This window comes from Aulonocara sp. 'chitande type north' Nkhata Bay, linkage group LG8 (genome assembly GCF_057382095.1).
Source record: "Aulonocara sp. 'chitande type north' Nkhata Bay isolate Kocher_YH1m ecotype deep benthic linkage group LG8, A_spYH_male_GT1.1, whole genome shotgun sequence".
NCBI classification, from domain to species: Eukaryota; Metazoa; Chordata; class Actinopteri; order Cichliformes; family Cichlidae; genus Aulonocara; species Aulonocara sp. 'chitande type north' Nkhata Bay.
Genome location: NC_141351.1, coordinates 20,779,240 through 20,791,800, shown reverse-complemented (window position 1 = coordinate 20,791,800; position 12,561 = coordinate 20,779,240). Strand labels below are relative to the sequence as shown.

Below are 12,561 nucleotides of genomic sequence, written 5' to 3'. Positions count from 1 at the left end.
GAAAGCACTGTATCGAACGGTTCAATACCGATATGAATATCATTGCACCCCTAATAAAGATGTGTGTGTATATATATAGAGATAGAGATAGATATATATATATAGAGAGAGAGATATAGAGAGATATATGAGACTGCTTAAAATATACGGTCGAAGCTTTAATGTGTTGTCTGCAGTGCATTTCAGCCCCAGTCATCTCTGTGTGTGTCCAAGGGTTCACTTTGAAGTGAACAGAGAAGAAACACAGCAGCTTTATTGGATAAGACCAAAGTTTTTTTTCAGATGAAGACCTTTGTAACTCTGTGGATTCATAAAGGAAGCCAGTAAGCCCCCTCGTGCCTTTACTCCACTTAGGAACCATGCTAAGCCTATCAACCAGTAAGCCGCACTTCATACACAACAGCCTAAGGCAAGGAAGTCCAACACTATCTGGCTCTGGTACGCAGTGATACAAAGTTACTACAAGGCCTCCGGCTAAGTGACATGTTGTCAAGCTTTTTAGGAAAATGAATTTAATTTGGATGCACACATCAACTTGAAATAGGAGTCGTACTCGGTTGTTTAGCGCTTCCCTTGAAGTGGCCAAATCAACACATTTGGGTATCATTTGAAGCCTGCTCATGTCAGGCAGAAGGAGCTGACAGCGCAGAGGGAAGCAGGGTTACTTAATTCTGTGTGAAACCAGCTTCGGGCTGGCACTGGAACCATGTGACAGCTGAGCCAGGACACGATGTGTGGGAATGTTATTAGAAGTTATCCTAGCCATTTTGTGCTTTCATTTAAAAGGCCTTTAAAAGAGTATTCACACTTCTTTGGTAAGGTTTTGTTTTCTTTTACAACACTGAGTCACTGGGAATATATTTAATGGAAGGACCTTGGCATAGGTTATAAAACAGAAACTACCTTAAGGGCCTTTTTTAGTAAGTGCACTTTTTTGTGTGTATTTTAGTCATAATATCAAACAAGCTCAGCCTACTTAATTATTAGTACAAACCAGTTGGCACAGTGAAACTTGCAGCTGTTAATCGGTGTAAAATGAAGCCTTTACTGTGATTTTTGTTTTGAAAAACATGAAATGTCAGGGATGAATGCTTTTTATACACAATACAGTCAGTTTTATATAACTGCCTTCACAAAAATCAACATTTACTTAATCTGTTGTGCTGTTGCTGCATGGAGTGTAATTACATCAATGGCTCCATCTTTCAAATGTCACTTGGAGCACCAAGAAGATCCTAGCCTGATGTAAATCCAAGCCGTGATTAACAGGGAGATGAGGAATGAATGCGAACCGGGGACGGTACAGCACTCAGCCGATTTAATTCTTACAATTTAATTTGAGCGCCTGCACAGAGCAGAGACACCGACTGAGTTTTAAACGCTTCCATCTTAATGCAAATGTGCACTTCTGCCAATGTTGATTACCTGCCTTTAGCGGCTGTCTGCAGAATGACCTTCTGTCCTCATGTCACGACTCTATTTGCTCCTTTAAGCTGCCTGTCAAACATCGAAACATTCTTCCCGAAGCTCCGGTGTGTTTGTTTGAGCATGATTAAGGAGCCACGGGCATACAAATGGATTTATGCAAAACCAAAATTTCCTGTGCATTCTACAAGATAGATGATTGACACATCAGTGTCATATGTCAGGAACAAAGATGAAAGCCTATTATTTAGATTAGGTTTAGATGTTTCATTTCATTAATACATCTCCTATCACCCATGCTCAGTCATTTCAATGCATTTGTTGCAGTAGCAGCACTCCGAAATGGCCAGCAGGTGTAGCAGTGAGGTTTCTGAATGAAGAGACAGGATGAAGAAGAGAAGAGGAGGGAGGACTGGAAGCTGCAGGCAGTGGGATTAATTGAACTGTCTCATTTAACCACCATTAATCTGTCTCTCCAGGCAAATACCATATTTAACTCCGTCTTTGACCTTTTAGCATCATCTAGTGTCATTTGCAGCGGAAATGGTAAAGATTTAAGAATGCACGCTTATGTATTTAACCTTATTAGCTTGCCTAAGTCTTTACATCAGAGTAGTCCCATTACCCTTAGCATCACAATTAGGAAAATCCCACGAAGCTCATTCCTCCTCCATCATCGCTTCCTTTCTACCTGCTCTCTGCAAAGGTCTGGTCACACTGCTGCTCAGCCACTCAGTTTTCTGTTATTGTTCACAGGAGCGACCACAGAGAAGCGAGGTAGCATTAAGTAGCGCCTTCACAACCTTTTAAAATCAGAGCTCTGCTGCTGTCACTTTGATGTCTGCCGAGAAAAATGCTTTTTCATTTATCACTGACAAATACCTACTTCTGCACTGTCCACCTGTTAAGGAGATTACAAAGAAGGCATGCAAGTGAACTTTAAAAAACTGCAGCTCCGAGAGAATAAATAGGGTCTGTGATTTATTTCTGTCCTCGGCATTGCTAGGGGAATTTTCCACACCTGCCTACAGAGCTAACAGTATTTCTGTCATGGTCCTGGGTCATTTTGACCCAGTGTTCTTAGTTTTTCTGTAGTTTTGTATTTTGTTTCTTATGTCCATTGGATTGTTTGGTTTGGTATTTGGATTCCCTCTGTGTCCATGTTTTTATTGTGGTGTTTGCTCTGGTACCGTGTTCCCACCCTATGTGTTCTGTGTTCTCCTCATCCCCTCGTATTCATCCTTCTTCTCTGCCTCTCTCTCTGCCTCTCTCTCTCCGTGCTCATCTCTGTGTACTGTGTTGTGTTTAAGGTCCACATCTTGGTGTCAGTATCGTCAGTTTCGTGTCCTCCCTGCTCGGCCATGAGTAATTGTCTTCAGCTGTGTTCCCCGTGTGTTCCCACTCCCCTCGTTACCTTCTGTGTATTTATGTCAGAGTGTCCCTTTGTTCTGTGTTGCGTCGTCCCTCTAGGTTGTGTGCATTTTCCGTGTCTTCCCAGCGCCTCAGCTTTTAGTTGCTCCCAGTATAGTTTTATATGACTTCTTATGTTCCTGTTAATAAAGACCGGCCTTTGAGTTCATCCCCGTGTGTCTAGAGCCGTGCATTTGGGTCCTCTCTTGCCTTCACACAGCCGCCGCATGACAGAACGACGCAACCACGAAATGGACCCAGCAGGCTCCGCCCGTGAGGGAGATATTCTCCGTGTACAGAGTCTGGTGCAACGAATAACCCACGCCTCGGACTCACGGACAATTTCCGTCGGACTTAACGCCATAAAGGCAATAATCGAGGGAAACCCTTTCCTTCAGCAGCTCACCTGCTATGAAGGCTTTATCGACGAATTGAGCCGAGCTAAGGAGGCATTACAAGCCCGTGAGCTGGCAGACAATGTCCGTTCCCGGGATTCCACGCCCATCAGCCGCCGCAGCAGCAGCAAACTAAGCTCGCCGCGACGGTACCGCAGCAGCAGACGGGGCTCTCGGTGTCGCAACAGCAGCTGCTAAAACGAGAGGGTTTTTTGGCGCCGCTGCCGCAGAGCCCTTCTCCATCCCCTCTCAGCTCTGACCGTCGCTCTCCCGCTGCTCTCCTAGCAGCGATGTGGTCGGATGATGAAGAGGAGACCGTCACCCCCGCATCATCACCGGTTTTCCCCGTCACCTCCGTTCCCTCATTAAGGAGGAGACGCCGTCGCCGGTCCTCTCCTCAGTCGGATTCCGGGACTACTGGGCAGCCGGCTGGGGTGAGTGACAAAGACACTTTCTCTGTTCACTCTGAGGCTAGTTCTCACTACTCTGAATGCAGGAATGCAAACTCTGTGACTCTTGCCGTAGACGCTAAAGGCTCACGGTCTGTAAACGTTGAATCTGAACCCGAACTTCTTATGAACCATTGTACTGCCCGGAGGGTCAACTCAGAGACAGTTTCTCCTACGTTTGGACTCATATTCGAGAAAGATCATCCTTCGCTAGTGTTTCCTAGGTCTAAAAACTCGAAGTCAGCATTTCCTGAGTTAGAGACACCTGTCTCTGTGCCCTTTACCTGTGTGTCTGCTGAGGATGATTGTTTTGCAGTTAAGCTCACCCCTGGGGCTTTACTACCTGCCCCCTTAGATGGTAAAACAGTAAAATCCAAGACTGTAAATGTTCCTGTGATAGCTCGACCCCAGCTCGTTGCTTCTGAGCCATCACCCCCGGGGATTGTCCATTCTGACGTATGTACTAATTCAAATGTTCTTGAGTCAGGGGGCTCTACACCCACCACTGTTTACCCTAGGTTTACTGCTTCCGGCGATCCGGTGGTAAAAGACTTTGTTTCATCTGCCTCTCCGGTGCACAGACCTATGTTTACATCGGCTATTAACCCCTCCTCTGTCAGTATAAGTACGGTTAGCTCCGAAGAAAGAAGCTCTAAGACTGTTGGTGCATCAGCTGATCACATTTCTCTAGAGTCTGTACACACTGAAGGTGATGCATTAGTGCCTGTAAGCTACAGCTTTAGTACACTTAACGCTACGAAGTCAGAGCGCTGTTCCTCATCCACTCACTCAGGGCAGGGAATCGATCTCTTGCAGACTGTTCTTTCTAGGCCCGCCTCCCAGGCCCCTTGTGTTCTAGGGATAACTGCGGCCCAGCACTCACCTGCACCTGTCTCAATTCCCCAGGTGAGGGGGGCTGGCGCCCAGCTGGTCCCTGTTCCGGTTTCCGGGTCAACTGAGGCTCTGCTGGTCCCTGCACCCGTATCGGCTCCTCGGGTGGGGACAGCAGCCGCCCAGTCCCTGCCGAAATCTGTGCCAACCGCTGAGGTGGGGCCCGCCAGGACCCAGCCAGTCTCTGCACCTGTACCTACTCCTCAGGTGGGAGCGACTGGTGTCCAGCAGGTGCCTGCACCTTTCAACTGCGTTGTAGGCCCAGGGGAACTGACACTGCCACCTGTCCTACATCCGCTCCCACACCCATCATTGCACTCAGCTGCACAGGATGCCCCTCAGTCAGTCATTCGACCCATAACCCTGCCATTAATACACTCTGTAGCTGAGCCGTTAGCCGCCCGACCCGCAGCCACTTCAGCCACTCCTCCACCCGTCACACCTCCACTACAACCATCACTGCAGTCTCTAGCGCAGTCTCCTGCAGCTCTGCTTTCCCCAGTGCAGTCTCCAGTGTCCCCAGTGCAGCCTCCTTTAGCACAGTCATCCACTCAATCACCAGCTCCACTTTCCCCTCAACTATCACTACCACCTCTAGCTCAGTCTCCTGTGCACTCGCCTCTGGTTCATTCTCCTGTGAAGTCATCAACTCCACTGCCTACTCCACTCTCACCACCTCCGTTACAACAGACATCAGTTCAGTCCCCTGTGCCAGTGCAGACGCCCTCAGTTCAGTCTCCCGTGCAGTTATCTACTTCACCACCATCAGTAGCTCAGCTCCCACTCTCATCCGCATCTCCAGTAGCTCAGCTCGCACCTGAACCATTGGCCCAGTCCCCGATAGCAATACGGTCTTCTGTTCGGCTTAACATTCAGCCAGGGGTCCCAAACCTCTCTGGCTCTACATCAGCTCCTGCTGGAAGCTCGGATGAGCTCATCCAGGACTCCGCGGCTCCCACGCCGCCATCTACCTCGTCCGCTGGGGGTTCCAGTGAGCCCGGCCAGCACCTCCTCGTCTCCGCTGAAGGGTCCGAGGGGCCCGTTCAGCCTCCTGTCTCCGCTGGAGGGTCCGAGGGGCCCGTTCAGCCTCCTGTCTCCGCTGGAGGGTCCGAGGGGCCCGTTCAGCCACCTGTCTCCGCTGGAGGGCCCGAGGAGCCCTTTCAGCCACCTGTCTCCGCTGGAGGGCCCGAGGAGCCCGTTCAGCCACCTGTCTCCGCTGGAGGGCCCGAGGGGCCCGTTCAGCCACCTGTCTCCGCTGGAGGGCCCGAGGAGCCCGTTCAGCCACCTGTCTCTGCTGGAGGGCCCGAGGAGCCCGTTCAGCCACCTGTCTCCGCTGGAGGGCCCGAGGAGCCCGTTCAGCCTTCTGCCACGTCAGCTGGAGGGCCCGAGGAGCCCGTTCAGCCTTCTGCCACGTCAGCTGGAGGGCCCGAGGAGCCTGTCCAGCCGCCACCTGCGACCGCCTCGTCAACGCCTGGTCCAGCTGCATCCGCCTGTGCTTCTGCTACGCCTGGTCCAGCTGCATCCGCCTGTGCTTCTGTTACGCCTGGGCCAGCCTCTGCTTGTGCTTCTGCTACGCCTGGGCCAGCCTCTGCCTGTGCTTCTGCTACGCCTGGGCCAGCCTCTGCCTGTGCTTCTGCTACGCCTGGTCCGATCTCAGCCTCTGCAGCTCCGCCTGGTCCAGCCTCAGCCTCTGCAGCTCCGCCTGGTCCGGCCTCAGCCTCTGCAGCTCCGCCTGGTCCGGCCTCCGAGTCTTCGTCCTCGTCTGGTCCGGCCTCCGAGTCTTCGTCCTCGTCTGGTCCGGCCTCAGCCTGTGCTTCGCCTGGTCCGGCCCCCGCATCGCCACCGTCTGGTCCTGCCTCGTCTGGTCCTGCCTCGTCTGGTCCTGTGCCCACCAGGCCATGGCCAGCACGCCTGAGACTGGAGGGCCGCCGCTGCCTTCCGCGCGGTCGGCCCCCTGAACTGCTCCGTCGTCTCCTTCGCCGCCGCCGCTGCCTTCCGCGCGGTCGGCCTCCTGAACTGCTCCGTTGTCTCCTTCGCCGCCGCCGTTGCCTTGCGCACGGCCGGCCTCCTGAACTGTTTCCACGTCGCCGCCGTTGCCTTGCGCACGGCCGGCCTCCTGAACTGTTTCCGCATCGCCGCCGTTGCCTTCCGCATGGTCGGCCCCCTGAACTGGTTCCATGTCTCCGCCGTTGCCTTCCGCATGGTCGGCCCCCTGAACTTTCTTTGACCTTTGGTCTTGTGCTCCTGTGTTTTCTATTGTTCGTTTTTGTTTTTTGTTCCGAGCCCTCCGTCCTAGGCCCCCGCCGCCCGCCCTGGGTCGTTTTCTGTTTGGGTTTTGTTTTCCTGTGTTTGGGCTGTCTGGAGCCAGCCCTTGAGGGGGGGGTACTGTCATGGTCCTGGGTCATTTTGACCCAGTGTTCTTAGTTTTTCTGTAGTTTTGTATTTTGTTTCTTATGTCCATTGGATTGTTTGGTTTGGTATTTGGATTCCCTCTGTGTCCATGTTTTTATTGTGGTGTTTGCTCTGGTACCGTGTTCCCACCCTATGTGTTCTGTGTTCTCCTCATCCCCTCGTATTCATCCTTCTTCTCTGCCTCTCTCTCTGCCTCTCTCTCTCCGTGCTCATCTCTGTGTACTGTGTTGTGTTTAAGGTCCACATCTTGGTGTCAGTATCGTCAGTTTCGTGTCCTCCCTGCTCGGCCATGAGTAATTGTCTTCAGCTGTGTTCCCCGTGTGTTCCCACTCCCCTCGTTACCTTCTGTGTATTTATGTCAGAGTGTCCCTTTGTTCTGTGTTGCGTCGTCCCTCTAGGTTGTGTGCATTTTCCGTGTCTTCCCAGCGCCTCAGCTTTTAGTTGCTCCCAGTATAGTTTTATATGACTTCTTATGTTCCTGTTAATAAAGACCGGCCTTTGAGTTCATCCCCGTGTGTCTAGAGCCGTGCATTTGGGTCCTCTCTTGCCTTCACACAGCCGCCGCATGACAATTTCATCCCATTATTTGATCTTGCCCAAACACCTTCTAAAACAAACGGGAAAATAAAAAGCATTGGATTATGTTCTCCTTCATGTGGCTCTCTTTGACTCTGATAAAGGTTGACAAGCTATTTCAGTCGCTTCCTTTTGAATGGATTTGAACAAGAGACCAAAAGAGGCTTTAGCTGGTTTCAAATGAGCATAGGTTTGGTAACGAAACTGTGTGACAGTTGGCCTGCGTGAGGACTTCTGTTTCCCCGGCGGGACATGACACAACCAAAGCACATGATAACTCACATGGCTATATGTGGGCTGTGTAAATGGTAAAATGGACTGCACATGACTACTCAAAGCACTTCACGCTACAAGCCACATTCACACATTCACACAGTGATCCATATTCTAAACATTCAGGGCTTTTTCTGTTGCATACTTGCATGCTGATGGATGGATCGGGGGCAGAGGGGTGGACTTGCTGGGACCCACAGCTTGAGAAGAGAGTGTCTCTAATATGCAAATATCTCCATTCAAATGAGCTGAAATTGGAGCCAAATATTGTTGCTCCACTTGTATAATGGGTTGAAGCCACAAGCCAGAGTACAGTCATGTAATTTGCTAGTGGAGAGTAGATCACTGAGTATCTGTAAGTCTTAAAGCCTTCAAAAAGCACTCAGTTTAGTTCTCTTATAAAAAGCTTTAAGGGTCTTTTAAAAGTTTTATATTTCATTCACAAAGGAGGCTCTTCAACTTTTTTTTTCTTTTTAATCCAGTTTCAACTGGAACCTTGTAACTATTTTGCAACAGTAGCTGGGAAGCTTAATGACTTATCGTGGGCACCAAGTTCACCTGTACAGTTGTCACAAAGGGGGGAATGACCAGGCTTTTTTTTAGCAGAGAGGGTTTTAACATAAGCATCTATGGGGATTGACTCGCTATTGGAGGCAGCCTCAGCTTATTCATTGGTGCTGAAGATTGCCACTTGACGATTACACTAAATTTGTCATTTTGTGAAGTATCCGGTAGTTTAAATGGTTTTACTTTTAGATCATTGTTCACTTGTAAGAGTAAATGGCTTTCAACTTAATACACTTCTGACGCTGTTAGATGAGAAGCTTTCAGACTTCACATTGTCCACAACAGGCTTCATAACCGTCTCATCCGTGACTGATCAAAGCTTGTGTGGTGCATTTTGATACAGATATCACCACCTTCCCCTAAAGCATTGAGTGCGAGGGCATTAATCTAGATTAATAAATAATCTATCGCTGGGCAGGAGTGAAACTTTGTTACCAGCAACCTTAAGTGGTTTCTGCATTGCCTTGTGGAACTCTCACCTTGTGTGCCGGGCTCTGACACTTCCCCTTATTGATATCAGTGTGATTTATGAATCTCTGCTCCCCTGGCCATCCTCAAACTGGAGATGGGAGGATGATTTATCCCTGTCTGGTGCTGCAGGGCGTCTACTGTTGGCGAGATAAGGGAGGAGGCTCTGACTAAACGAGCTTTCAGCCTGAGTAGCTTCATTCCTTTTTGTGTGTGTGAATGTTTTCTCTCCTGTTTTAATGAACAAGTCCATCTGCTGGGTGCCACCATCTTCACCTTACTTCTTCTCCGTGGACCTTGAGAGCAAAAGATAAAGCGGAAGAACCCAGTCGATTGTGGGTGACTCGGCTTCGATTGTACAGCTTTCATAGGATAAATATTCTGAATGCATGCTTTCTCTGAAGCCTGTCTTTGTTTGATTAAGGTCTGACATTTGTGTTTCCCAGTCAGAACTCCGGATTGTACTATAATTGCTTGAAGCTGAGGTCCTCGGAGAGGTCGCCCTTTGTCATTCTCATACTGTTTTCTTCACTGTGCTTTGTCCACTAAAATATTTTCTCCTCTTGGCAGAGCAAAATTGAGTCGTATTTCTTTCACGGATGACTCCTAATTACCTATATTTAGGACAAGTCTTATTATACGTTTAAGAAGAAAATTGGATTTTACCCTAAAATTTTCTGCTCGTTCACATATCTGAAAGATTTAGTCCGATTGGGTAGCACCAAAAGCCTGTGCTTTTTTTTTTAAACGACACAATTTCGATCCATTTCAGTTGAAATCCTCCCTCTGCTCTGTCTGATGTAACGTCTGTGTTACAGGTAATCACAGTAAGAGCTCTCCCCCAGGAAACAAGTGTCCTCACTAATTCTACGATTGTGTCTGTGTTGCTTCCTCTTCAATGAGTTTTAATTTGAAGGCCACGGTAACAAGAGATAAATCCTATTGGGCGCCCTGCAATGCTGGCCTTTGCCATCACCGGCCCCATTAAAGGATACTTTATTGATTGTAAATAGGCTTAGTAATTAATGGAGAGTCACGGCGGTTCTCAGGCTCAGAGGAACGTCTGCACCTGCTGCTAGTAGGATTTCTTTTATGTTTAAAAAATTTAGATGGCATTGGTGATTAAAAATGTAATCCATTCCACAGGAAAGTTGCTTTATGAGGGGCCCAAGTTAATCCTCTAATAATAATAACTCTGGTTTCTCAAGATTATGCCATGACTAAGTAATTCCTCAAGCTAGGCTGTTTTGAAGGGAGGAAGGTTCAGGGCTGAAGCAATCAGCTTCATGGGCTCATCCGGTTAGAATAAGAAAAGCAGCCATCTAATGCAGAATTAGTTTCAGGGTACTCCTTTTATTCTCAAATAAATAAGGCAAAAAAGGAAGGAAACAAAGACACACATGGACTGCCAATGCTCAGCTGCCGCCCCGTGTGGAAGTGCGGAAAAAGTGAGCCAAAGTGAATGCAGTCCTTATATACTGTGTGACATATAATGTGTGACAGGTGAGTGCAATCAAGGACAAGCACCACACCCAATCAAAGGTGAGAGAACTAAACAAGGTGCATCTGGTGAAGTGAGTGGGTGTGCTGGGATGTGCTAAAAGGTGGGTCTCTACAACAGCCGCCCCCATATTTCTAGTGAGAAATATGTTGATATGATCAGGATCAGTCTTCGTCAGGAAGCGGGGGCAGGGGGATCAGACAGGAGACAGGGCGGATATAGGTTTTATCCTGTACCAGGACCTCCACAGTTCTGATGTGGTCATCTGGGCTTTTCAGCAAGCGCGTCACTCTTCCTACAGGCCAAAGGGCTCGTGGAAGGTGTGAATCCATAATCATGACGACAGAGTTCAATGTGAGATCTGGTTTTTCCTTCTGCCATTTGGGTCTTCTTTGGAGGGATGGTAGATAGTCTCTTATGAAGTGTCGCCAGAAGTGATCTGCCAATATTTGTGCATGTCGCCATCGTCGTCGGCCTAGGAGGTCAGAATCAGAATAGGATACTAGGGGGAGTGATGAATCATGTCGGCCCATAAGGAGAAGGTTTGGGGTTACGGGGTCAATGTCCGCAATGTCTGAGGATACATAGCCTAGGGGTTTTGAGTTCAGAATGCCTTCAATCTCAATTAGGACTGTTCTTAAGACCTCTTCAGTGACCATTTGTGCACCAATGGTTCTCTTCAGAGCATTCTTCACAGAACGTATCTCCCTCTCCCAGGCTCCACCGAAATGGGGTGCATGCGGGGGATTGAATTTGAAATGGATTCTTTTAGTCATCAGGACCGGCTGTAGAGTCGGAGCAAGGTTGTTAAAGGCTGCCCGTAGTTCCTTATCTCCTCCTTTGAAGTTAGTTCCTTGATCACATATAATTTCCAGGGGTGTTCCTCGTCGAGAAATGAATCGTTGGAGGGCCATGAGGAAGGAGTCTGTATCCATGCTGTTTAGGAGGTCAAGATGTATACACCGAGTGGTGAGACATTTGAATATTATTCCCCACCTTTTCTCCGATCTGCGGCCGGTCTTGACCTTGTATGGTCCAAAGCAGTCTATTCCTGTGGAGTAGAAAGGTGGTTTGAATAACCTAAGACGAGCAGCAGGCAAGTCTGACATTTTTGGAATGATGGGCTGTGCTCTCCATTTCTGACATGCGACACAGCTATACTGATGCCTGCGTACGGCTTCCCTTCCTCTGAGAATCCAGAATTTCCGACGTAGTTCAGCAAAAAGTCTTTCTGAACCAGCATGATGCAGTTTGTCATCATAATTTTGTATGATCAGTTTGGTCACTGGATGAGCAGGATCAAGTACTATTGGGTGAATGACATTCAATTCCAAGTCTGGGCTTTGCCGTAGTCGGCCTCCTACTTGGATAAGTCCAGAATTCCTGCACAACACTGGTGACAAACACAATAGACGGCTGTCAGATGAGAGGGGTTTGTCTGACTGTAAACGGGCTAAATCTTCACCGAAACTGTCCAGTTGTGCCTGACGAAGGATTTCTTGTTCTGCTGTTTGATAATCAGCTGCAGAAGGAATGTTACCCTTTTGGTTGGAGAGTGAATGAGCCGTGAAATCCAATAGCTCTTGATACGTTCTGAAGCTGGGTGTGTATGTATGGGAGGGTATACTGACAATACCAAAGAAGTAGGCTTTCTTTAACTCAGTCTGATCATCATCAGGATGGAGATCTGTAACTGTGGGCCAGTTATTTGGAGGTTCATGCAGAAACGAGGGACCCTCAGTCCACCTGTTTGGGCTAAGGAACTCTTTCAGGGATTTACCTCTCGTAACATCATCAGCAGGATTTGTGGCTGAATTGATGTATCTCCAGTCTTGACTGTTTGTGAGGTTTTGAATTTCTGAGACTCTGGCTCCTACGAATACCTTGAAACGGCAGGAATCTGACTGAAGCCAGTGAAGTACAGTTGTCGAGTCAGACCAAAGGGTGGTAGTCCTGACTGGTAAGGTGAGTTCTGTTTGTATGAGCTCACAGAGGCGTGCGCCTAGTAGGGCTGCGCATAGCTCCAGTCTGGGTATTGTTAAATGCCGTTTAGGAGCAACACGTGAGCGAGCTAACAAGAAACTCAGTTCTACATGGCCTTCAAGATCATCTGATCTCAAATATGCGACAGCACCATATGCTCGCTCTGAAGCGTCACAGAAGATATGAATGTCTCGAACTGTGGTAGAAACAT

The 12,561-nt window shown here is 48.6% G+C and overlaps 2 protein-coding genes across 8 annotated transcripts in view; both read left to right on the top strand.

The window, feature by feature from the left end:
* The window catches only part of tanc2b (tetratricopeptide repeat, ankyrin repeat and coiled-coil containing 2b), a 189,211-nt gene that overhangs the window by 30,312 nt on the left and 146,338 nt on the right, over nucleotides 1–12,561 (top strand). The gene's annotated exons all lie outside the window — the stretch shown is intronic.
* Nucleotides 3,063–7,279, top strand: LOC147323691 (uncharacterized). Its single transcript, XM_086304899.1, has 6 exons — nucleotides 3,063–3,379; nucleotides 3,484–3,664; nucleotides 4,586–5,740; nucleotides 5,963–6,197; nucleotides 6,228–6,803; nucleotides 7,221–7,279. Exons 1-6 carry the CDS (start codon nucleotides 3,063–3,065, stop codon nucleotides 7,277–7,279), a joined length of 2,523 nt encoding a protein of 840 aa, XP_086161025.1.

Bases quoted from the DNA above. Each gene is read 5' to 3' on its own strand.
- LOC147323691 (XM_086304899.1), top strand. From the start codon at position 3,063: ATGACAGAACGACGCAACCACGAAATGGACCCAGCAGGCTCCGCCCGT. The intron at 5,741-5,962 runs GTCTCCGCTGGA...GGGCCCGAGGAG, and splicing joins AGGAGCCCTTTCAGCCACCT to CCCGTTCAGCCTTCTGCCAC. The intron at 6,804-7,220 runs GTCTTGTGCTCC...GTTGTGTTTAAG, and splicing joins TGAACTTTCTTTGACCTTTG to GTCCACATCTTGGTGTCAGT.